Genomic DNA, 26,876 nt, shown 5'->3' with positions numbered 1-26,876 from the left:
TAAAAAGGATGAATTATTTATTATCATGACCCAATATTATGGTCTCACTCAACACAACAAAAATGAAAGGGAAAAATAATCAAAACCTACCGGGCATTGACTTTTACACTCTTTAACATGCGTGCTTGCAATATGGTTCATGTTACAAATACTCGGTTCATTTTCTTCTAAACGAAATGCAAAGAACAAAATGAACAAGAGATCACCACATGCAAGCGCTGAGATATTCAATATAAGCAAAAGAAAAAAGATTGGCCAGATTGTCTCTGCATTTATTAATTTTCACTAAACAAGTTTTGAAATGTATCCAAGATTAGATCTCATGTAACACAGTAGATGGTAAAGCTTTCTTCTCAGAAAACCCCATTAAAATTTGGCTAACTCAGCCTAAATCGACAAGAATTCCGAGTTTTTTTTTTTTTTTGTGGGTGTTTCAGCCAAGGCGATAATATATAGCACCTCAATCCGTGAAAGCAGCAAGACAGAAAATGACCGATCAGTCGAAGATACAGTTACGGACGACACATGTTTCAACTTTCAACTAGAGATTAAGGAGCCTGAGACTCGTAACCATAAGGATTCTTGCTGGCCCAGTTCCATTGGTCTCTGCAGAATTCTTCAATGCCATATTTCGCCCTGCAACAATGTGAACCCTTCAAGTTAGCCCAAATGTGGCAAATCAGGTACTTAGCATTTGAAAGAAGAAAGCTGTCGATTATGTGGTGCTGTTAAAAATGAGGTGATTTCTTTTTGTTAACGCAATGCCTTAACATGATTTAACACTTACTTCCAGTTCAATTCACGTTCAGCTTTTTCTGTTTCAGCATACACAATCTCAGCATCACCAGGGCGTCGATCAGCCATCACCAGTGGAATTTTCTAAACACGCACACAAAAATGATATGAAATTATGCAAGAGGGTATTGCTTGATACACGATTTTAACAAACAAATATGCAGTGTACCTAAGAACTTGATATCAAGAAAAGATACAAGGATTACATCAAGGGCCATTTTTAGAACGTGTAAATCTTAAGTGGGCTGAATATTATCTCAAGAACTGACCTTCCCAGAAGCCTTTTCAAACGCTGCCACCATCTCCAACACAGAGGTACCTTTCCCAGTACCCAGATTGTATACCTCACAACCTGCAGGAAGTTAATTCATTAACATGAGATAGCCTAAGCAAGGGAAAAAAATATCAAATCAGAGGTCCTAAATGGGGCAGAAAAAAAAAGTACTCCAGCTCGAGAGGACCATAATCAGTTAATCCATTGAACCATGTATCTCTAAGTACTTGAATTCTTTTTTGTTATCAGTATACCCAGAAAAAGATGAGAAGTTGCTTTTCACCAACCACTATTATAAAAGTTTTATTTGAGTATCCTTAAGAATCACAATGAGACCTTAAGTTCTCTAAATCCACGCCAGAATGGCAGAATCTTACAAGAATAACCTCAAGTAAGATAGGAAAATAAGCTTTGAACAAATACTCAAATTAGGGTTCATACCTACAGAAGGGTCAGCAAGTTTCTTCAAAGCGGCGATATGGCCATCGGCTAAATCAACAACGTGGATATAATCACGTACCTGGAAGTCACAAGTAGTAAAACGGATTATAAATGAAATAAATATACTAATGCATCAATACCCAATGATATCTATATAATTAGGATACAAGTTTTCAGCCTGATTTTGAACGAAAATATATACTGCAAACCACAACATCAAGAATTGTACCATGCAGAAAAGTCCAATTTTAAAAAATATGATGAAATCCCAACTTCAATAAGTACATGTACTTTCATACCCATTCATAATGCATATCAGAATACTTACCCCAGTTCCATCCACTGTTTTGTAATCAGTTCCCTAAACCAACAAATAAAAGACTGGAAGAGTTGTCAAAAATCTAAATTTCATGCATATCAGAATACTTACCCCAGTTCCATCCACTGTTTTGTAATCAGTTCCATAAACTGTCAGGGCTGGCCGCCTTCCAACAGCAACTTGTTGTACAAAGGGCATGAGATTGTTCGGAATCCCACGGGGATCTTCACCAATATAGCCACTAGGATGTGCACCAACTGGGTTGAAGTACCTCAGCAATATGATTTTCCATGTAGAGTCGGACTTGTAAATGTCACGACAGATCTCTTCAATGAAAAGCTGCGTAAATGAAATAATGTAAAGTGAATTCAATAATTTGACACTTCTCAAGGAATTCAAACAAACAAGCCATGGGCTAACTACAGGAAGCAGTTTTTCCACCAGGGGGCAGACATACGAGTAGTTTTTGAAATTTTATTCAATGAGCCAACCCATCTCACCCCCCTCCAATAATTCCCGGATTCAACCCCAACCGCAGATTAATATCATTAGATGAGATTCATTTAACTTATGCTGATAATTGACACAATAATTACCTTTGTACGTCCATAGGGATTTGCAGCACTTATGGGGGATTCTTCTGTGCATGGTACCACTTTTGGCCAACCATAAACAGTAGCTGAGGACGAAAATACAAGCTGAAAATAAAGAGCAAGTAAATCCAGTTAAGACAAGGAATCAACTGAAAATAATACACACAAGCACACATATATATACATGAGCCACACTATAGTTTAGACAGATACTTGTTTACAGCCATGCGCCGTCATTACTTCTAGTAGAACAATTGTGCCAATAAGGTTGTTGTCATAATACAGTAACGGTTTCTGCACACTTTCGCCGACTGCTTTTAATCCAGCGAAATGAATAACAGCCTCAAACCTAAATTGAGTGCAATTTCAGCAGCAAACGTGGGGTCAATGCTTAATTTTTTGAAGAACCAATATAACAAATCCCTCTACTGATTTATTAAAATGGATAACAAATCAAATTTCTATTGATAAAATTATCTCGTGACAAGTTAAACACCATTACTTATCCCAGAGATCTAAATTGAGATGAGCGTCTTAATATATACTGTAAAAGAAATATACAGATCATAGTTTTCTTAAATGAAAAAAATAGTATTAAATATTTAAATGAAGAACGAGACCGCCTTTGTGGCGACATTTCGAGGAATAAGATGACAAACCAACTTGGGTAACTAGTCTCAACTAATTAATAACACAACTTTTGATCAATGCAAATATCGATTGACGATCGTATTCTTTCCAGATGTGCCCAATGCAATCCAATATTTTAAGTTTTCACACAATTGGAAGACATCTTCTTATGATCCTTCAAAGATTGTTTGGTTTCTTTCTTAAGTTGGTTTCTATTCACTGATCTCACCATAATACATGTTTTTCTGAATTTTTAACTATCCTGAGCATATAAACAGCTTGCAATGAATGTGTAATTTTTTCCGCCTACACCAAAGAAAACCAAATTCCTTCAAACATCAAAAGAATTTGGCATCTGCTACATAACTGGCCCTAGGGTAATTGGAGAACAATGATACATGTCATTAATGGAAAGAGTAAAGAAAATGAGTGTTTCAGCTGTGAACTAGAGTCCATGAATCCAGATTTTTCATCAATCCCTACTGAAATCAGATATTTATTTGAGGATAAACAATAAAATAATACAAACCCAACAAAAGACTCACTTTTCAGAAACAAAAAGTTTGTCAAGTGCAGGCTTATCTCGCAAATCTATCTGCAATCAAATACAAACCATTGAAGTGGAGTTAAAAATTACCATCATAAAAAAAACACCATCACAATTCATTTTATTATAAGACACAGCTGGCTTAGAGGCCGAGACTAAGATGAAGAGAAGAAAATTTCCCAGATTCACTTTAAAAGCACCCCCTCTGGTCCACCTAATTCATCACAATTCAGAAAACAATAAACTCAAATATTTACCCCACAACACGATCTTATAAAACCTAATAGGCAGACGAATAATCGTTTTTGTAGCAACAAACACAACTCGCGTAGCTCCAGCCATAGTGACATGATTCAATCGGCATGGTAAATTTGATTAGGGGCTCACTCCCAGAGAGAAATGTAGATCAATGATCAAACTCATGATAGGCAATAAATTAGCCCACTATCTGAGTATTCACATTAATTGCACTAGTCCACCCAATCTGGCATCAGTATCAAAACTAAAATGTGTATATCTCAACATGAATCCTCAAAGCCATAAACACCAGAAACTACCCAAAATAAAACAGATCCACTGCATAACAAACGATCAAAACTCTATGGAATTCGATTTTACGAAATCAACCCCACTTCAGTACGCAAATACTAACCAAGATCGAACCTTCCACACAAACCGTAACCCAAAAACCAAAAATCACAAACCCCATAAAAATCCAAGAGGAGGAAATCAAGGAAATGGGACCTTGTGAAAAGTGAGATTGGATCCATGTTCACCAGCGAGTTCTTGCACTCTCTTGATGGCGATTTCGGAAGAATTGTCCAAATTATCGACCACCACGGCCTTGTATCCTCCCAACAGCAACTGCAGCACGGTGTGGCTCCCAATGTATCCCGCACCCCCGGTCACAAGTATACTCCGCGACATCGTTCCGATCGAGGGTAGTGCCAAATCCGGAATAAAAATTCGATAATTAATCAGATTTTCAAGATGCAAAATGCAGGAGAAGAGACAAAAGGGGAGCTCTAGAGACTATAGGAGTCGGGAGTCAGTATGCGGAAATAGTGTGCATTGGCTATATTATATAGACACGTTGGCTCGCTGCCAAGGATTTTGCCAATTGCTAGTGGAATTTGGATCGCCTGCCCAGGTTGAATATAAGAAGAAAGTTGATAGAGGTTATTAAAATTAATTGTATTTAATTATCTCATAATTAGATTGTCGTAGATCCTTTTATTTTCCGATTAATTATATATATATATAATTATGGGTTTTGTTTAATTAACACAGATCGATCATTTTTAATTATATGCATACAATAGAATGTTGAGACCGAAATGAGTTTTATGCTTTTACTTTTGGTTTCCATTTTGGCATATGGATAAAACACATATTTGGTAAATGATTCTGGTTTCGATTTATATAATATTATGTTTCAAAAAATAACAGATAGATTTAATATTTGGTATAGACCAGTGATTTTTGCTGTTATAACCCACAGCAACTTAGATGCGTACTGAATAAAATTATGGGTTTAATGTAGTAACCTTCAAATTATATCAACCAAATTGATTAATGGATTTAAAGTTAAAGATTTCAAATCCATAATAACAATTATATTTTTTAGTTAAGTTTTCCATTGAGAATGGATTTCAAATGTCAAACTAGTTATTTTTTTAATAATTATAGATTGTAGTAAATTTCAAATATATGCTAATTAGAGTCATTTCCAATATTTTCTTCAAATATTATCTCGAATCTAAATCTTCTGATTCCATACGCAACCTTAAAAAAAGTTACTATTTTCATGATCGAGATTGGGCATGTATATATTCATTGAGCCTGCTAACGTGGAATTTGTAGCTTAGGAAAACAGAAATTTTGGTCGCTTAGCCTGACTGCCACCTAATATTGATAACTTTACACCACCAAATATATTATAGCATTATTATTATTCCCTTTTATAGCTAATGGTCACTAATAATAATATAAAATTTATTAATCTTGAACAGTGATTGGGGTAATGATGTATTTGGATTTATGAATTTTTAAAACCAAATATGTGAGATCTATAATCACAAAAACTTTGGTTTGTTTATATAAATCTAATTTTAATGGATACAAATCCTGAATAGTTATTTTTGGAGTCATTTCGACGTATTTTATAATCATTTCACGTCATTTTTCAAATTCAAATTATTTCGTAGAAATTTAGTGGCGTCTAAGATTGTCAATTGAGTTGGCTGGGTGGGTCCAAGTTTAACTTATGCAACCCTATAAAAGTGTAATTAGTATAACTGTTAGATGAATTGGGTTAATTACATTTGGATCTTCAGCCCAATTAAAAAAATCCGAACTCGGTTTCATTGGGCTCGGCCTATTTAAACTAGCGGACGGGGCACACACACAATACGTGTGTTGAACAAATATAATTTGATACCATATATATAATGGTCTTTTATAATAAATATTATGTGTGATATTTACTCATATTGATTATACGGATCGTTTTACCACACAATTTTGATGTGAAAAATTATTGTATTGCTATCAATATCACCATCAATATGAGTGTTTGTCATTGTTCTTCATATAATAATTGTCTTCGTGCTCGCGTCTTCGCACGGTATTTAAATATTGTCTTTCATTTGCTCATGTAGGAGCTGAAGATTACATTGCAACTATAATAGCATTTTAATATGTGTCAATATTTAAAAGATAACTCGTAAATATCGGTCTTGACATGGGCACACGCGAGCTTGTAGAAAATTTTAAATGAAATTTAAACTTAAGTATTTAAGTGAAAATCATAAAGGATTATAATTAGTTTATAAAGTAATCGTGTATATTTTTCAAAACAATAATTGTATTGATATCAAGACAATTTGCTGTTGTGAAATTTGCATTGTCCCAGTTAATTAATTAGATATCATATGTTTTTGTTTGTAAAATATGAGCGTTGTAGTGGAGAGGACAACCGAAAATGCACTTGCTATCCAAATGATAAAATAAATGCATTGAGAATTTGATTGACTGTTATTACATTAATGTTGAAAATAATTTAACATTTGAAATGATAAGATCGATAATTTTGTGTTTTTTCATTTATGAAATAATTTCGTTAGTGGTTGAAGTTCGAGAACCAAAACAAAAATGAAATAAAATTTTGAAGGAGCAATTTATTTAAAACACTAAATGCTTCAAATAAAAATTAATGATTACTGGAGAAGGAATATAAAATATAATTGAGAATGAAATACATATTTTCTTGAAATCTAAATTTTCTCAAGTGATTTTCAATGAGAGAAGAATTCAATAAATGTAGATAGCTTCAAATATGAATCTAAGGTTTGGAATATATATGATACAATAGAACCACAAATAAAAAAGAAACGCAACAATATAATTATTAATTAAGAAAGAGTAAAATAGATATGAAGAATTATAAGGTTAAATAAAATGTATACATTGAAGCTTAAAATTTTAAACTAATGAGATAGAATCGCAAGAGATAGGTACAAATCTGGTTAGAATATATAGTAGAACAATATTTAAAGTAATAGCAATTTAAATTTAAAGAATTTGGAAAAAAATTATAGATTGCATCCGTGAGTTTAAAATTAAACTGATTAAGAAATATAGTCGGAATAGAATTTGTTCCTATCCCTTCTGATTCTCACACTTTCAAATTTTATACTTAAAATGTGTATTGATTGGAAGCCGAAAATCAATATAAAAAATAGATTTATTTTAAATTTTGAAAAAAAGAAAATTCAAACACTAAATGTTTTTATTTAAATGCTTCAAAAAACTAATTGTTACTGAAGAAGAATCGCTATATGATTGAGAATGAATACATGATTGAGAATGAGACATATTTTCTGGGTCGATGACTAAAATTAATAAGGATAAAATGAGAAAAGTGTAGATGATAATATGAAAACGTTTCACTAAAATTAAAATTTGAAATATATATATATATAGAGTTTTACTATGCTTTCCACTTATCATGCCCACCAATTATGTTCACCGATGATGTGGCACTATTCTATTGGACCTACAATTTATCACATCCAATAGAATAATGTCACATCATTGGTGGAAATGGTGGTGGACATGATAGGTGGGCAGCATAGTAAAGTTTTATATATATATATATATATATATATATATATATATATATAAATAGATCGCATCCATGAGTTAAATTTAAACTGATTTCGAATGAATCTGAATATATTTGATTCTATCTTTACCGATTCTCGGTCATTAATTTGAATTTTTAAACTTGAAATGCACATTAGGTGGCAGTTCAAGAAAATTGACTGCATGGAGCCAAAAGTGAACATGAAAAAGATATTATATTTTTTGGAAAAACAAATTTAAACACTAAATGATTCAAATAAAATATAATTGTTAATGAAGAAACATAACAATAAATCCAAGAATGGGTACAATTTTTTCTAGCGGCGCAAATGAAAGTTTAATGAAATCAGTGGAGAAAATGTGAAAAGTGTAGATGATCTTATGAAAATCGTTTCACAAAAACTGATTGCATTACTAACATGGCAGAATATTCCATTGGAACAACCTCCATCAGGGAAAGATTTAAACTCTGAGAAGGTAAAATCTTATTTAGAAATTTTTCACATCCAAATGAAATGAAATGGATTCTAGGCATTCCAATAGTTCCGATTTTGAAATCTTAATTGATTGATTTCATTTCTCATTCTAGAAATCAAGAGAATGAAATGCAAAAAAAATTTGGATCTATTAAAAAAATCACAATCACATAAAGTCAAGTTGAACAAAGAAAAATCGAGTTCAGAAATCTCATAAAAAAGAGGCACGGAAAAGAAGCGATCACCAGTTAAATATTTTCAGAAAAAGTAAAACAAGTACGTACGACATAACAATGAGATTATTGCTAACATGACATGGAGAATAATTAAAAACAATATACATAAAAGAATGAGATCATTGCAAACATGAGATGTTTTTCAATTTCAGCTGAAAAACACATAAGACATAAAAAGATATTAAAAAATAAGCATAAATATTCCATCATCCCCTCTGCTTTTCTACTAATACACACACACACACATATATATATATATATAAGACAAAGAGATTAAAAAATAATGATTAATAAGAGCATAAAATAGATTTGTTAACTGGTTTTTCGATGGCTCATTAGTCCAGAGAGTTTGTAAACCAAGGAGAAATCCTGAAGGAGAAAAAATTTCTTATTTTAACTATCAACTAAATCAGTTTAAATTTGAACTCAAGTATATTGAATATATCACTTGATTCATGTGCAAACTTGTTGACATGATAAAGACTGCAATGAATTATCAATTTTCAGTCCACATGAAGCGAGCTCTGTAATCAACTTGTAGGCTTGGAAAAAACACCAATGTTTTACTGTTTCTACAACGAACCAATGAAACTTTTTCATCGAGATTCGATTTTTCTGAAGCGCGAAATATGTTTGTACGCATGTAATAAGAAAGAGCAGACATGTAAACCTTTTGAAATCACGAACACTGCAATCAATGATCTACTTCAAGTTCACACTAAGTATTAAACTCTCATCAACCTCATAACAAACTCTTCGTAGCACATATTAAATCCACCAAATTCACAATCAAAACAGAATGAAACAATCGAAATCTAAATATTTTCCATGCAACGGACCTCATAACAAACTCTTGGTACCACATATTGAATCAATACTTTAATTTCATAGCAAGTCAAGATAAAAAAAAATGCACTGAGTTGAAGCGCAATCTAAAATAAATAGTATAAATCGCAATTTTACCGAATTTGAATGGTCGTATACAATTCTCTGATGTGAGCCTGAAACAACAGCGTGATTCACCCAAATTTCAGTTTTTGTCATACAAAGTAATATGATTCATGTCACATGAAAGAAAGTAGACATACAAATTTGTAAATCCAGAAAAAAATTCCAGACCGATGGAAAATCAAATTCGTAAATCCAGAAGATAACTGGAGGGGGAGGAAAATTGGAGTATTAGAAAATCATAAATCCAAATTAACAGACATTGAGAGGAAATTAAGAAATACCGTGTCTCTCCAAATCGTAAATTTGGAGAAGAATCCATCAGTTGCATTGAAGGCAGCGAGAAGAAGCGTGGGAATTGGGAGAGAACGTGAAGAGGCTTGCCTCAGACGTGGAGAGAGGAGCGGATAAAAACCAAGCGATAAAATGCAAAAGTAATCGTGGAAGAAGAGGGCTTTTTGGAAAAATGAAAAACAAACTAAGTCATCATAGTTTTTATAAGGTGCTTAGACTTAATAAATAGTAAAAGATATATACTGGTTTTATGCATGTCCAAGAAGTGAAGCCATGTGACCATGTCCAAACGTCCTTCAATGAAGATTTTTATTTTTATAATTGATTTTTAATGTTAGATTGCAATTTGCCAATTGTCAAGAAATTAAATTCAGGCTCGGTACTTGTTTTTTTTTTTTTAATCTAGAAATTATAAGCACGAGCAATAAAACATAAATGAGATATATTTTTTTTTATAAATGATGGTTTTATATATCGATTAAAATACTTAAGATACCCAAAAGTATTATTTTAAATATATTAAAAAGCATAACTAGTTTTGAAAAAAAATTATAAATCCCCAAAAATATCAGATATATTTTATAGAGATGGTATGATAAAAACGATCATAAAAATAAATCAATGTGTTTAGTATGTGGAATTTTATTTGGAAATGCACCATTTCCGAGGGCAAAAATGGAAATTAGGAAAGGGGGAAAAAGAAAAAAAAACATGGAGGTGCGGGGAATCGAACCCCGTGCCTCTCGCATGCGAAGCGAGCGCTCTACCATATGAGCTACACCCCCTTGATGTTCAAATGATTCATTTTGTTTTATTATAACTTATATGTTATCACATCAAGAACAAATTCGAAATTATCCGATTCTAGCTACTCCATCTATTCTATCATTCATTTTATCATCAAATACCATTTCACTTTAACTAGATTACTCTAGAACATTAGCAATTTTTATACATTGTAATTATAAATTATCAATATCGACTACATATTCATCATCGATACTCTTAGCAATCCAAGATTATACATTTACGGCACGTTTGGTTGGTAGTATTAGGTGGGATATAGTCTTCTAAACTAGGCTAAACCATGGTTTGGTAGCATGTTGGATAATAGATCCTAATATAATCAATGGCGGGGCCAGAAATTCTAAACTACCCGAACTAAAATTTTAAACTCTAGAATTGTTTAAACTTTTGAATCGAACCACCCGGTCTACTATCAAATTAATCTAAAATTTTCCCAAAATCAATATATATAAAATTGTAAAAAAATTTCGGGCCACCCGGGCTACAGCCCGGGTGCCATTTGCCATTATATGTGGCTCCGCCACTGAATATAATCTACATGGGATACATATTTATTAACATGACTTAAATAAACTCACGCCTTACCCATATATTATATATCCCTCTTTCTATCCTCCTTGGCCATTCCAAGAATATCCCGTTCGATGTGCAGGTAACTACCAAGCACCATAATCGTTAAATAACAAGTGTTGGTGAAACGTCCTAAAATTCCTATTGATTTTTTTTTTAAAACTCTCTAACTATAAAATAATGAATATAAATATATATATACTTTAAAAATAACTTTACTTAATTTAAAATACATATACACAATAAATACAATAAAAGTACACACGTGCAATTAAATACTTAAAATTAATTACTAAATATTCATTTATAAAAATTCCATAATGAAAATTTTAAATAATAATTCTACAACAAAATCCATGCAAACTTTAAAATAAATAATTAAATCTAACATTCATGCATATACTAAAAAATCTAAAGTACTAAAACATGTGCAAAAATAGGTGTTCTAAATCTCAACGTAAAAATAATCATAGAGCAATGGTCACGAGTTCTAGCCGTCTGGATACTCATACGCCCTCGCCGCCAGTCGGAAACACATTATCCTCAACGACATTATGCTCACCTGCACCATTTAAATCTAGTGAGTCTAGAGGCTCAACACGTTCTATCCCTATGTAACAATATGAAACCACGCACAAGCACACATCATATAAAATACGTGAATATACTTATATGTGCATGGTCTTAAAATTATATGCATATAAACACGAATAAATAATTATATTGCACCATCATCATGCTAAACATAAACATCATATTTAATGAATCTCATAAAATGACTTATCATGATTTCTTAGTTCTCAATAGGTCGTATCCATGTCGGTGGCCTCATACTAAGCGATTGATCAATCTAAAAAAACCAACGTACGCGGCGGTGGGGTTTCCACCTCTGTGCTGCCACTTCACCAGCCCTCTCAGCTGGATCCATAAGCTCATCATACATAAACATTATCAGGAAGGTCACCGGGCCTAGGTATCCCGGCCTCCAACCACATCACTTTTCACCTTCACTTCAACTTCCATAAAAATGTATTTTTTCTTAACATGCACTTAAACTTATCATAAAAATTATTAATGATGCATGAACATAAAAATTTTCTTTATTTCTTTATTTCATGAAAATTTGTCCGTAAATATATATTTAATTTATTTTCTTAAAAATCATACTTATATATATGAATTAAATATATATTTACGGACATTTATTTTTCCAAAGACTTGTTCGAGTTGCTGACCACTTAACTTAAACCAATAAATTCATAAACTGACTCAAAAACTCAAAAGCCCAACCTGACCTGGCCCATTAAGTTTCATGGGCCCCCAGGCCCATGAAAAACTAATGGGCTCACTAAAAACATAATTTAGGCTCATCAACTTATTAACTTAAAGTTAAATTAATAAAATTATTAACTCACAATTAACTTATAAATTTGACCGATAAAATTACTAAACCCGACACAAATTGGCCCAATAATTCTCATGGATCACACGACCTATTACAAATTAGTGGGCTCACCTCAATAATTATTAAAGCCCATTAAATTAGTCCAATTAATTAATTAACCAAACCCCAAACCCATTAATTAATAATTTAAACTCTTGATTAAAATAAAATACTCGAGCCCAATTAATAAAAATCTAGATCCGAACTAAAATTAATTTGACTCGTCACATATTGACCCGACCCGGACCCGGATCTAAGGACCCAAGCCCGGCCCATGAACACACAAGAACCCACGGCCCACTTTCAACAAATGTGACCTGCACAAAATTGTGCATGTAACGGCCGAGCAACAGCAAGCTTTGAGGCCTGCTGCCGGCCAGCTCCGGCCATCGAATGGCCGGAGCTCCACCGCCCAGACGTAGCCCACGTCTGGGCGGTTCCAACAAACCAAGCCTTGCTTTGAACCGATCCCTACACCACCCTAGCGACCCACGATTCGAGAATCCCGAAACTGTCGTAATCTACTTTGCAGCCAAGGAAGAAGGCTTCGGTCCTAGCCATCTCCAGCCCCTTTCCACCCACCAAACCTGACCCCAAGGGACCCTTTTAGACCCATGAAACATAGGACAGCAGGCTCGAACTCTCCATGGCCAGAAACATGAATCAAATCAATCCAACAAGTGTAAAAACGTGAGTGCATGCATGAACTTGAGTATTTTCATTTCAATTCACATACACATGCATTATCAGATCATTCATGCATAAAAACTTTGTAATATGATCTAAATGGTGTTCAAGAATGGAATCAAACGTGCCTTGATGAATATTTGTAAGAAACGACGTCTAAATCGAGCGTACGGCTTTCCGTGATGAACTGATCTAAAAAACAATAGGAAAAATCTTACAAGTCGGCTATGGGGATGAGTTCTCTGCTGGGGAACGTGGAGATGGGGAAGAAGGGAAGAGGAGGCGGCTAGGTGAATTTACGGTAGGTTTAAGGGGTAGGATTATGTTAAATCGTTAATAAAACAAGGTTAAGATATTAAGTAATTATTGAATAAAATAAAATAAACTTAAAACTCTTAAATACAAAATAATTAAATCTGATATTTAACTTAAATCCCGAAATATAAAAATAAGGGATTTTTAAAAGTTATTAAAAGTCATTAAAATGACTTACTTTGGATAAAAATGGACACACACATATATATATACTAATAAATGCTACAATTTTCATGAAATAATACCTTAAAATAATATTTTAGGGCTCTTAAAAATCTCATAAAATATTTTGGATGAAAAAGTAATATTTCGTCCGTCCACGGTCCCGCCTACGCGATCATAAAATAACCTTTCTCAAATAATTTCATAAATTACCATCTAGCAGTTTAAATGCCGCAATAATATTTAAAACATGCAAATAAATCACATAATTCACATAATAACTCATAAAAACAATTTAACACATTTTCACATTATTTTAAAATTATTAAATCCCCTACTTATGCATGCGGATTTACGTGACGAATTTTTGGGCCTTACAGTTGGCCTTCAACCAGGAAATTATTGGATACTGTAAAATTTACCTCACTCTCATTTATTGAGGATTAAGTCTTGTATTTCTTATATCAATCACTCTTGGAAATGGACGAATCCTCTTCTAGAAGCAAACTATAGCTACTAAATTACCACTAATTAAAAAGAGATTTCAAATTTAATATGCACTTCACCTTCAACATCTCCACAGAATCGATTCACATACATTCCAAATTTTTTTAAAAACAATCTGGGAAGAAATATCATCAAAGGCACATAAAATCAGAGAACGAAATAGGTAGTACCTAGCCAGAAGAGGAAAGATCGTCAAAGACACATCACATCCAACCTTCACATGCTTTCCTTTTCTCCATATGTTGAACGAGATGTTGGGGTAAAAAATGAGGAAGGACGTGGGTTTTGGAACGAAATTATTGAGTTTTGATAAGTAAATCGTGAAAGATAGTAGGGGCATATTGGGTAGTTGGTCATTAATAAATATCTATCTATAATTTTATCACTTGCACCAAACAGGACAATACATATATTTTTAAATTAATCATTCACACCAAACAATACACTTTATACATCATATTTAAATTATCCACTAACTTATCAATATCTCACTTATCTCATCACACGAACTAAACACACCCTTATGTTATTACCATCAACACTAACTAATAAATCCGCTGACTTGTATTCTATCCTGGTATCTCATTCATCATTTTTTGTTTTCAAAAAGTCATACTTAAACGTATTTAATGACGTTTAATATAATCAAATTATGTTTGACAATTTTTTTAAAACTGCTTTTGGCTAAAGCAAAATGTTTAGGAAACTTTATTTTTTTAAAACTGCTTTTGGCTAAAGCAAAATGTTTAGGAAACTTTTAAATGTAAGCGACGTTTAATCAAGCTTATTAGAACATTGATGATAATAATTAAATCTAAAAAAATATATTAAATAACAAAAGAAAGCGACTCTAAGACTAAAAATGTAAAAATTATATATCTATTAATATGTGTGTGAGTTATGTATATCATGAAAATGAGAAATATGAAATACTACTAGAAAATCAGAGAACATGACATTATGACTTGTAACATGAGATTTATTTGTATAAATTGGCTTAAAAACACTGTTGGTGTGGAACAGATATAAGCCCAAATTGAGTTGTGGCCACAATTCGAAGCTCCCATAGACTTCACAGTTCACTCCATCTCTGCACCCTTCGTCTTCACAGGTTCCATCCACACAAAACACAAGAATCATGGCTGCTTCATTCCACCTCCCGACTATTCAACCCCCGATACTGCCCAAATCCCACTTCCTCGGCCGATCAAATCCCATCATCACCACTCAAAAATCACCAACTTGCACAAACACCAAGCCCCAATTCAGAAACATCCCCACCGCCAAATTCAACCTCTACGAAATCATGGGGGGAAGAGGACTCTGCAGCGGCGAAGAAAATCTCGGAAAAGAACTCAAAAGAAAGGTACCCGAATCATCCCAGCTCGCTACTGAATCGAAACCAGAAGAAGATAAGTCATCGTCTCTCCCGAACATACCAGAAGATGGGTTCGAAAAGGAGCTTCTGGGATTGACAGGCGGATTCCCAGGGGGAGAAAGGGGTCTCCAGATGTTCATCGCGCAAAACCCACCTCCAAAAAAGGAGAAATCATTCGTGTTCGATAAAAGTCTGGTGAAGAAACCGAAGCCCCCGGAATTGCCGCTGATTTTGCCCGGAATGATCGCTATCGTGAAGAATCCGAGCAATCCTTTCCACATGTATTGTGGGATTGTTCAGAGGATCACAGATGGGAAAGCGGGGGTGCTGTTTGAAGGTGGGAACTGGGATCGACTCGTTACGTTCAGGCTGGAGGAACTCGAGCGACGCGAGAAGGGGCCTCCGATGGTGAATCCCAAGTCTGTAATTCTCGAAGAAATGGTGGAGATGAGGTCGTGATTGAATTTTATTTCTCTTGCTATATTGTGAACTGTTGAACTTGTATGATTCAATCACTGCCATTAAATCAATCTAAATTGTGTATTATATATAATTGGGTAACCCATTTGATTTCAAATAAATATTTATTTAATTCTGAGTATACAGTTGTTAATGATAATTTGATCTATTTACCTTAATTTTCGACTGTCTTTGTAAAAAGCTGGCAAGCGGAATTAGATGATTTTTTTTTCCCCATTAAATATTAATATCTTTACTTATTGTTATTATATTGTTAATAAGCCACTGGGTCCTTTGTACTAACATAATTTTGTGTGGTTTTATAACTTTTATGACAGTGTTTTATTTCTACAGATTATATGTTTAATATAGTTGCATAATTGTCATTCAAATAATAATTAAAATATAACAAAATAATTATGAATTCCACTAGTATATTTGATTGCATCTCTAGTAAGTAGTAACTAGAATCCAATTTTTCCCACTTAAAGTTAAAAATATATATATCAAATTTTTAATCTTACGATTTATCAGTTTCTCTAAAGTTCAGTTCAATTTTGTCCAACCTGTGTAATTATTAACATACAAAAATTTATGTAATACCGATTCATGGTTGGATTTTGAGTTAAAGATTTCTAATTCGACTTATAAAAAAATATTGTTTAAATGTCAAATTATCACTTTTTAATATATATATGAACTGAATCGATCTATCTCATAAATATAACTGTCTCACAAAAGATCTTATTTTTCTCAAATCATGATGGCTTTTTAAATATTGCAATTAATTTGTTTTTAATGGTGTGCGTGGAAAGAAAAGTAGATTGTAGTAAAAACAAAGTTTCGACTACAAATTATGAGAGTCACGTCCTTGAGTTTTTGTATTCAATATATTAAGAGATTTAATAAATTAATTTATTGTATCAAATTTTATATGATGTAAAAATTGTTGTAGTAGTTTCTTTATATAAATAACATTGCTAAAAAAAAAAAATTATCAACATATTAATGAAATTCGCAATATTGGTTTTCGCTAGTGACGTCACACTCGAGAGGGGGTTGCCGTTGGATTTTACTAGCTTGCTAAAAGCCCAACTCCAAAACCCTAACGGCATGCTATACAACAATTAGGAATGCATTTTCCCCGTAATTTTCATCGCGTCTCGATGTTGTGTGAACTTAGTGGAATCTGCCCGTAGATATCAGAAAGCACTCTTAATTGATTAATGTAAAAATTGAAGCTTTTTTTTTTGGTCGAGTGTATAATATATGGCCTACAGGCGGAGCATCACAGCCAGAGGGCAGCTGTTTTATCAACTGCAGAAACGGGTTGCCCCCTCATTTTCGCATATTCATCGTGATGAGAACGATCTTGAAGAATCGCATACCAATGCCACTTCCAGGAACGGTGCAATCCCAATTTTTTTCCAGCAACGTTGTTTTTTCGTCCACGGAAATGGTTTCAGTAAGCTTAATGGGTCGACAAAGATGTTTCAAGATCAGAAATTTACGATTTCTGCCGGCTACGGTGGGTCTGTTTTCGCCAGGAATTTCTCGAGTGGTGGTGTCGGAGAAGGGGCGGCTGATAATATTGAGATTATGTCTGATGTGGCGGATGCATTAGGGGATAACGCTGTGGAGGTGGCTGCGCAGGTGGCGCCGGTGGTGAATGAGGTGGCAGCTGTGGCGGCAGATTCTATCTTTCCCGTGGCTGCGCTCCAGTACTTGATTGATTATGTGCATATGCAAACAGGATTTAATTGGTGAGGACATATTTAGATTTTACGCACTGTAAAGCTTTATCATTCTTATGGATTTAGCCCAGTACAGCTGCTGAAAGGGAAATAATTATTATCAAAACTACAACTTTAATGGTAAACGCGTGGTCTATAGCACACAATTCAGAGATATGGAAGTTTGGTTTCATGCGAATTTTTATTTAAAACCAGGAGATGACGGTCCTATATTAAAAGATTGGACTAGTCCAAGATTCTTTAGTGATCATGGGATAGTTTTATTGATAGAAATTATGAGAATTTTGGTCACATTTATGGCTGCCACTTATATTATGAGCTCATTATTGAAAATGTGATTTTGAGTGCGAGTGAATGCCGCATACTTTAAGCATTTTATTGACGTGGGCTATGTGGCTGTTCGTTTGTATGTGATGGAAAGGCGACCTTCTAAGGTGTATTAACAACAACCTTATGATTGCTTTGAGGCATAAGTCGGAATTTTAATTGGGTTGGTTGTGCTTTGCATTGTTGATTGGCTAAGTGATGATCTCTTCAAAATTTTAATTGTGTTTAGGTGGGCTTCAATTGCACTGACAACTATTTTAATCCGTGGGCTTCAGCTGCCTCTTATGATAAATCATCTGATTTCTACTTCAAGACTTACTGTAAGGGCCATAGCTGCGCGTTCTTTTCCTTTGCATTTTGTTGTTACACCCAGTTTTTTGTGACACTACCTGGCATATCGAAGTTTCTATTTCTTTCTTACTTGCGTCAGCATACTCTTATCATGGAAATCCGCATCTCATTTTACTCCATAGTTACGAGTGACAAGGAGGTGGTGGACTGATAAATAAAATTTCAGTATGCCAAATGAATTTTATCAATTGCCATCTTCCCCAGGCCCCAACTTTTCTACTCGTGTATTAGAAGAGAGGGAGAAAAAAAAAATTGAGTTATTGATAGAATACTTGCTCAATCCAATGAATTTTAAAGTGAGGGACGTGCAAAAAGTACTGTGTAACATTTGCAAAGTTCAGGACATAAGTTCATAACGCCATGTTTCGGTCTCATGGGCGATGGAATAAGAAACCACTGTTATTATTTCATCCTGTCTCTGTTTGTGGTCTCGACCCAGCTCTTTTTTTGGCCGATGGATCAAATCTACATGGTGGATCCAGGACCTGACACTGCAATTACTTAAAAGCACTGTCTGATGCTATTACATTTCAACACAATGTACAAGATCAATGGGCCAAAAGTTAGAAATTCTACTTGTTTGGCCATGGGCCATGGCCTGCCTGCTCTCAGAGCATTCTTAAGATGCTGCCATGCCCTCTAAATATGGCCTTGGTTCAACTTATTTATTCGTATCTCTTGAATGATGACACGTTTATGGTATTGCGTGCTCTTGTGCAGCTTTTACGGCCGCGATTGGAGGAGATTAAGGAAGAAATGCAAAATAGGGTATGAGCCTCAGACTCTTGGTTACTATAGTATATCGTTGATCAACAATAAACAGTTTTTGATGTTGGTGTTTTATGCTTTAAAAACTAGTTTCTGTTGCCTGACATCTTATATAATTACGCCTTCCATAGTCACACTCGTTGATTGTTTCACAGGATATGAGTCCTGATGCTGTGGCTGATGGTCGGGCAAGGATGAACGAATTATTCAAGGAGTAAGTAGCTTTCTATTTTAGGTCCTTAGGCCGGTTGCCAGCATATGCAAAATAAAACACTCTCAAATGAATAAATCAACAATGCTCGATAAAGATTTGGTTCTTAGAATTGATTTCATTTTTTGTGTTGCAGGTATGGTGTTACTCCATTCACCCCTTTAAAGGGACTTCTTATTTCCGGTCCCATCTTTTGCAGTTTCTTCTTTGCTGTAAGATGACATTTTTTATGCTCAATAACACAGATGATGCTGTCTCCTTTACATTTCAATGTTCCTATATAGTGTTCTTAATTCCTGTATAAATATATAAAAACATTTTTACCATTTGACAGCATCTATGTGCAGGTTAGAAAATTGGCAGAAAATGTTCCATCGTTTAAAGAGGGAGGAGCATTATGGTTTACCGATTTGTCAACTCCTGATAGCTTGTTCATTCTTCCAGTTTTAACGGCTTTAACATTTTGGATCACAGTGGAGGTTAGCAACCTTTCTCTCCCATGTTATTTCAGAGTCTGCTTGACGGTTTGAAGTCGTGACGAGTTCAAGAAATTCTTGCTTACTATTTTACGCATTAATTGAATTTTCTGTGTGATCATTTATTCCAAAACCAAGAACCTTTACTTTGTTAAAATTGCCAGAAAGTATACAAAACCAAGGATCTTGTACTGTTTGTTCTTTAAAAAAAATGGAGATTACCATCTCTGAGTAGTGTTTGCAGTTAACAGTAGAATTCAATTTGTGTGTGGATTTTGCTCTACTGCTGTGGCAATTATGGTATCGGGGACATGATTTGTGTCACATCTGAATCCTCAGTCATGTCTGTTTTCTTTAATCTTTCATCCACTCTCCCTTTTTAGTGCAATGCCCAGGAAGGATTAGAAGGCAACCCCGTGGCCAACACAATCAAGAATGTGTCGAGGGTTTTCGCTGTACTGACAATCCCTTTAACCGCAAGTTTTCCGAAGGTAAATGCTTTATCTTATAAGATTATTTTTCTCATTGAATTCTTACAATTAGCTCGCCTCTGTTGTTACGTCAATCATAATGTAAAGATTTCCCTCCACCTTGATTCTTTTGTTTATGTATGATGGATACACAGGCTATTTTCTGCTACTGGATTACCTCCAACTTGTTTTCACTCGCTTATGGTTTAGGTTAGTCATGTTATATTAGAGTTATCATTTCATATTTCTTCCAGTTTCTTGGATTTTTTTACAGGGTGAAACGAATCCTTTTTGTTTCAGTGATTAAGAAGCCTGAGGTTAAAAGGTTATTGGGCGTGCCAATTATACCCGTGGCGACGAAGCCTTTGATCGATCAAAAGCCTGGTTTTTCACTCTCTGAAGTAGTAAAGAAGCATGCAGCAACCTCTTCATCCGACATGGTTTCATCACATGTACCTCCAAGTCCACAAATCGCTTCGCCGTCTGTGCTCAGCCAACGGATTAAGAGCTTAGAGAAAGAAGTTAGAGGAAGGAAGGAAGAAAGGCAGTAATAGGCGATGAAAAGGGCGATTTTTCGGAAGTTCACTAAAGCCTGGTAAACATACCAATTGTTTGTATGTACTTAAAAACAAGCTTAATTTATACTCAACGGCTAGTTAATCTACATGCATGGAACCGGAGATGCGATCAGGGACGGAGCCAGGAAAATCAGATAGGGGGGGCGAGATTATGATTCGCAGTGCGGTTGCGGAGAGTGTCGCGGAAACTGTCGTTTCAATTTCATTGGAATTTCACGGAACGGTCGTGGTTATCGTCACGAGATATTTTTATAATAAAAATAGAAATAATTATATAATTTGCTAAAATTTTAATTGAAAAAATTACCTAAAACGTTTTGCGACGGCCGCGAAATCCGTGAAATCGCCCTTTCGTTTCACGACGTTCGCGAAATCGTCGATATTTTAAATAAAAACAGTGTTATATTAATCAATCATTTTTACCCGAAACTTTGTCGCGACAGCTGCGGTTTCCGTTTCGGAAGGGCTGTTTCATCCGTTCCGTGATCGTTTTTTCGAACCATGAGCAAGATGAATAAACACATATATTTCGAAAAAAAAGATAATTATAGAAGAAAATATTACTTCAACATAATAAAAATCGTCGAACAAAAAATAAATAACTTAGATAAAAATAAAAACTTAAATGCACCATTTTTATTTTTATTTCTTTTAACTTTTTAATCTTTATTTAAGAAATATATTTTAATTTTAAAGGAAAAATAAATCAAAAAATTTGAGCAATTTCCATCACCATACTCCACCGTCTCCCTCTACCCCTACGGCCCTATCCCTTGTTTACATTAAAAATTGAGGGGGGGCGGCTGCCCCCACTGCCCCCCCTTGGCTCCGTCTCTGGATGCGATGCCACTGTGACTGGAGCAATAAATTTATGTGAAAGTGAGTATAATTTTTTGAAACACCAGTCTGGTCTCCATCAAATTGAGTTGCTATTTTGTTGTGGTATTGATATAAATTTTCACTAATTAAGAGGACTTTATCCATCATGTTGGTATGTTCCTAGTTTTTAATAGAAAATTTCTAAGCTTCTATCATTTACATCGTATATTTGGAAAGTTTTGGGTCTAATCCACGTAATAGACGTTTTTGTGTGCCATATTTGAAGTCTCTGAAATTTTGACCATTAGATTATTAACCCACGATGTTATCTTATACTAAAATACTAGAGACCAATGTAATTCAGTGATTTTTGAGATAGAAGGAAAAATTACTCCAAATATAACATAGATTAAGTCAAATAATACAAGTTAGTCGCCGTAAATTCGATGTTCAATTGAAAAATATCTGGTTTTCCAACACAGAACAACCCGTCTTTGATGAGCATTGATTTTTCTCAGCCTTTTAAAAGGCGGCTCTTATTCTTGATGAGTATTGTTTTTTCTCAGTGTTGTTCTATTAATATTTATCTTGTTGTTCTTATTATTATTATTATTATTATTAAAATTTTATAAGAGTTTTGTACAAAAACTGAAAAACATAAGAAATAAAAATAATATTTTTTTATTCAAACTCATGAATATCCCAATCAATGTATTTATTATTTAAGCTTAAAAAAAACCGTTTAGACCCTTCGGTTAGGCGCTAGGCGATGAGTCATCTATCATTTAATGTTTTATAATAATATCTAGATATTTTGGTATTACTTTGATTAGACTAAAAAACCAAATATAAACTTAAATATAAAATTGGACATTAAAGTGATTTTTGGTGTGTCAATAATCTTAGGTATTATTTCCAATTTCTTTCTGATTATATAAGATAAGAAGTTTGTGGGTATATTTTTTTGGATGGATAATATGTGGGTATTAAATTTTAGTAGAACGTGTACTATAATTATATCCAAAAAAAATATTTTCTCAAAAATTTAACTATATTTTATTTACTTGTATGAGGACGATAATTTTCAATCAAATCCTTAGCACATATGCATTGCATTTGCATATGCTCGGTGAGGAAAAATGAGGGAACTACAATATCTATAAACTTCTAATTTTACTACATATGTGAGTGAAGATTAAATAAGAATTTTGCAAAGCGAGTGAGTATTCAGATATCTCAATTTTTTTGTGAGAACAACGCAAATACATTAATTAAACAATAAGATAGTGTTCTAGATTGTTTATAAGAAGCGTTGTTGCTGGGTTTTCAATCAATTTCAATAGCTCTGCCATTCAACTTCACCAACCATTTAATTTAAGTTGGCTGGTAGCCTGGTACGGCCTTTGTTCCATGTTTAAAATAAATAAATAATATTTTTTACATAAAAATTATTATTTTTTATAGATAAGATCAAATAAGTGATTTATTTTATAAAATTGATCCGTAAGATCATTTCATAATAATTTCGTGCATATTTAATTTTTAACTTGTATATAACATGAATTAGTTCCCTAACTCATATATGTAATGCATAAATGTAATTTGATATTTTAAGTTCTAAAGACAATCTACTCCCTCCGTCTCAAATACATAGTCCTACTTTTTTTTTACACAGATTAAGAAAAAATTATTGGGAAAGTAAATTTTATACAAACTTCCTATTTTATCTCTATTTAATGTATTAAAAAATGATTGCACAATTTTCAAGGTGTAGTTAATAGGGGTGAAACACCCTAGTACTACTAAATGCGGAAAAACTTTTTTTTTTTTTTTATATACTAAAGATAATATTATACATATACGCCCATACATATATGTATATACTTTAAAACTGATATTACAAATAATAACTCGCTTAATAAAATAATAAACATTTATTTGATAAAATCTTGAGTCATGCAATAAATAAAATAATGTCTATCGTGAAAATTCATAACTTAAGTCTACTAAAATCATAAAAATTCAATAATTAATCATAACCAATAAAAACATAAAAATATCCTAAATATATAACTCATGCATAAATAAAATCCTAGCGAGACGGTCACGGGGCCACTGCCATGCTCGCTCATACGTCCTCGCCACCGATAGGAGCTACATCATACTCACCTGCACCATATAAGCGTAGTGAGCCTAGAGGCTCAACATGTCTAATCCTTTATAACAAGGTTAAAAATAATGCATCACGTAAATACTAATACATATACATGTACATGAGCATGCGTGGAAACATTTTTCATGACATAAATGCTTAATCATAAATCTTATACATAACATAACTTTCTTCATCATACATAACATAATTGAGCATGTCATAAACATAAAAACTGTGTATGGTCATATCCATGAATGTGACTAATAACTGTGCCGACTGATCAGTCTAAAGAACCATCGTACGTGGCGGTGGATAAATCCACCTCTATGCTGGTAGTAAACTACCTCTGTGCCAGTGGTAAAACCCACTTCTATGCCGGTAGTAGAACTACCTCTGTGTCAGTGGTAAAACCCACTTCTATGCTGTCACATCACTTCAATTTCCATAAAAATATTTTTCATGCTCAAATCTTAATCATAAACACATCATAAAATATTTCATGTATGCATGCACTTAAAATATGTCCGTAATATATATTTAATTAATTTTAATAATAAATATACTTTTACTTAAAATAGACTTCATGCATAAAAATAATTAAATATATATTCCGAACTTAGTTTATTTTCATGGATTGGTCCAGACTGCTGGTCTCTCTACTAACCCCTTAACTGACTTAAAGCCAGTTAACTAACTTAAAGCCCATAATTAAATAATTAATTTTAAAAATTATAATTTTTACTAAAATAAAATACTTAAATGTTATTGGGCTTAAATAAAAATATTTAGGCCCAATAACTAATTAATTCATAAAAATTCCTAGACTGACCCAATAAAATCACTGACTAGCCCAAAAATTCCGATGGGCCCACGGACCCATAAAATTATTGGGTTAACTTAAAAATAATTTAAAAAGCCCAAATAAAATTATTTGGAGGCCCAAATAATTTTCTAACTAATTAAATGGCCCAAACAACCAATTAAATCATTAAATATTTTAAAATTAAAATACTCGAGCCCGGCCCACCTAGCCCGGACCCGGACCTGCCTGACCCGACCCTAGACCCTACTGACCCGACCCACTACCCTGACCCGACCCGGAACCACCCAGCACCCCCCTACCCGACGCCCCCCTCTCCTAGCCCTCGGCTGCGCGAGCAGCAGCCCTTTAGGGGCTGCTGCCGCCTCGCTCCGGCCGCCCCTGGCCGGAGCGCCGTCGGCAGGACCTTCCCAGGGTCCTGCCGGTTTGAGCCATGCCATGGTTAGGCTGGTTCATGGCCTAGCATGAACCAGCCGTGACCTCTTCCCTACAACCCTAGCCGTGCCCCTCCAAGACCAAAACCTTACACTAGCTTGGAACCAGCCGTGAGCCACCCTAACCCCTGACCTTGCTCGACCCTAACGAACCTCCGAACACCCCTTGGCCGAGACCTAGCCCCTGGACCGTGCCATGTTGGTCAAAACGTGAGCCATGACAAGAAATACCCAAACATGCATAAACCTCCATAAAATTGCATAAATTTCTAAATATTCAAATGAAATCAAAATAAAACATTATGCAAGATTAATAGCTTATATGGTGTTCAAACGAAGGAATAGACATGCCTTTGATAATTATTTGACAACGAACGGTGCGTTTACGGGACTCCGGGACGACGAACGGACCAAAATAAACCAAGACAATGATGGATCGGCTATGGAGGTTGAGGTTTTCTGTCAAAACTATGGTGGAGGCTGATGAAACGTGAGGAAGATGATGAACAGGATGAAAGTGACGGCTTGGTAGTGGGTTGTGGGGTTGGGTAGGTTAGATAATAGGTTAAAAAATATATTATTAAATAATATAACATTATTCTATAAAACTAATATTTAAAAACCCTTAATAAATAATAATAATTTGATGGGAAAATGCTAAATCCCGAAATTAAAACTTAAGGGATTTTTAAATATTAACAAAAGTCATTAAAATGACTTATTTTGGCTAAAATTCAACCCTTAAATAAATATATAATTAAATACTAAAATTTTTTTGACAAAATACCTTTAAAATATTATTTTAAGGCTCATAAAACTCATAAAATATTTTTGGCTAAATATTTTGGCATCTCGTCCGACCACGGTCCCGTCTACGCGATCAAAACCAATTAATTTCCATAAATCACAAAAATCACAAATTTTGGGTTAAATGCTAAAATAACTTAAATCATGCATATAAATCACATAATAACACATAAATTCATTTAACCCTTATTTTAAAATTAATTTCTCCTAATTATGCATGCGAATTTACGTATTAAAATTTCGGGTGTTACAAGGGGTATATTAGTAAAAAAGGGTAAAAAAATATTACTAAATATAGTATACGACTATATATTTGGGACAAACAAAAAAGAAAACGAGAACTATATAATTGAGACGGAGGGAGTATCTGTTACATATATCGAACACAAGGTAAAATGATAATTTGAAAAATTATCGAACTTGGTGTGGTATATGTAAATCATCAATTGATAAATATTTCTGTTTTCATTTTCGAACACAAAAAAAAATAAAAATAAAAAATCGATAAATATTTCTAACGCCGCGTGTTTGAAATTTGTAAAATAGTTAACATAAATAAATATAAATAAAATAATAAAGGCAGCACACCGCCGTTGATGATGCATTGATGCTACAAATAAATTGACCCGGTGTAAAGGAGCAAATAAAAGGTTCCAGAAAAGTAATACACGTCTTAAATTATTTTAAAATTTTCAAGTCCACATATTATTTATTTACATAAATAAAAATAAAAAGATAGAAATAAAATAATTAAATATCAAATATACCATTGAAATACCATCTCCGTGGTGAAAAAATATTAGATGATAATTTAAATTACATAGGTATAATGTTATTTTTGTTTTCTTCCAAAAAGATTTATATCAATGACAATTTAA

General features: G+C 33.7%; 3 protein-coding genes and 1 non-coding gene across 5 annotated transcripts; 2 read left to right on the top strand and 2 right to left on the bottom strand.

Moving 5' to 3' along the window:
- Positions 1-202: 202 nt before the first annotated feature.
- Positions 203-4,817, bottom strand: LOC140873832 (UDP-glucose 4-epimerase GEPI48). 2 transcript variants are annotated; one of them, XM_073277105.1, is made up of 10 exons: positions 4,344-4,817; positions 3,598-3,647; positions 2,636-2,771; positions 2,426-2,527; positions 1,941-2,168; positions 1,839-1,871; positions 1,511-1,589; positions 1,065-1,147; positions 788-879; positions 203-636 (listed from the first exon to the last, which is right to left on the bottom strand). In XM_073277105.1, the coding sequence occupies exons 1-10, from the start codon at positions 4,524-4,526 to the stop codon at positions 549-551; spliced, it is 1,074 nt and encodes a 357-aa protein (XP_073133206.1). In that variant the 5' UTR covers positions 4,527-4,817; the 3' UTR covers positions 203-548. The 2 variants fall into 2 exon arrangements, with proteins under 2 accessions (XP_073133206.1, XP_073133207.1); XM_073277106.1 differs by lacking the exon at positions 1,839-1,871 and having other exon boundaries at positions 4,344-4,804.
- Positions 4,818-10,411: 5,594 nt separating this feature from the next.
- On the bottom strand, positions 10,412-10,484 carry TRNAA-CGC (transfer RNA alanine (anticodon CGC)). Its single transcript has one exon. It is a non-coding gene; the product is annotated as a tRNA-Ala (tRNA).
- A 4,670-nt stretch (positions 10,485-15,154) lies between these two features.
- Positions 15,155-16,143, top strand: LOC140873877 (NAD(P)H-quinone oxidoreductase subunit S, chloroplastic-like). The gene has a single exon (XM_073277154.1). It carries the CDS (start codon positions 15,330-15,332, stop codon positions 16,026-16,028), a length of 699 nt encoding a protein of 232 aa, XP_073133255.1. The 5' UTR covers positions 15,155-15,329; the 3' UTR covers positions 16,029-16,143.
- Positions 16,144-17,067: 924 nt separating this feature from the next.
- LOC140873854 (mitochondrial inner membrane protein OXA1-like) lies at positions 17,068-21,200 on the top strand. The gene is made up of 9 exons (XM_073277129.1): positions 17,068-17,791; positions 18,339-18,429; positions 19,181-19,228; positions 19,384-19,442; positions 19,576-19,651; positions 19,787-19,918; positions 20,299-20,406; positions 20,541-20,595; positions 20,686-21,200. Exons 1-9 carry the CDS (start codon positions 17,298-17,300, stop codon positions 20,934-20,936), a joined length of 1,314 nt encoding a protein of 437 aa, XP_073133230.1. The 5' UTR covers positions 17,068-17,297; the 3' UTR covers positions 20,937-21,200.
- Positions 21,201-26,876: the final 5,676 nt, after the last annotated feature.

Source organism: Henckelia pumila, unplaced genomic scaffold (assembly GCF_033568475.1).
Source record: "Henckelia pumila isolate YLH828 unplaced genomic scaffold, ASM3356847v2 CTG_80:::fragment_3, whole genome shotgun sequence".
Taxonomy (NCBI): Eukaryota; Viridiplantae; Streptophyta; class Magnoliopsida; order Lamiales; family Gesneriaceae; genus Henckelia; species Henckelia pumila.
This window is presented reverse-complemented; position numbering and strand designations above follow the sequence as displayed.

What these genes read in the sequence shown, in the direction of transcription:
- LOC140873832 (XM_073277105.1), bottom strand. Translation starts at nt 4,526, where the DNA reads ATGTCGCGGAGTATACTTGTGACCGGGGGTGCGGGATACATTGGGAGC. An exon ending in CGGCGCATGGCTGTAAACAA is followed by an intron (nt 2,528 to 2,635) that starts GTATCTGTCTAA and finishes CTTTATTTTCAG; the next exon opens with CTTGTATTTTCGTCCTCAGC. An exon ending in ATCCCTATGGACGTACAAAG is followed by an intron (nt 2,169 to 2,425) that starts GTAATTATTGTG and finishes TCATTTACGCAG; the next exon opens with CTTTTCATTGAAGAGATCTG.
- LOC140873877 (XM_073277154.1), top strand. Translation starts at nt 15,330, where the DNA reads ATGGCTGCTTCATTCCACCTCCCGACTATTCAACCCCCGATACTGCCC.
- LOC140873854 (XM_073277129.1), top strand. Translation starts at nt 17,298, where the DNA reads ATGGCCTACAGGCGGAGCATCACAGCCAGAGGGCAGCTGTTTTATCAA. An exon ending in TTTCTACTTCAAGACTTACT is followed by an intron (nt 18,430 to 19,180) that starts GTAAGGGCCATA and finishes GCTCTTGTGCAG; the next exon opens with CTTTTACGGCCGCGATTGGA. An exon ending in TTCACTCGCTTATGGTTTAG is followed by an intron (nt 20,596 to 20,685) that starts GTTAGTCATGTT and finishes TTTTTGTTTCAG; the next exon opens with TGATTAAGAAGCCTGAGGTT.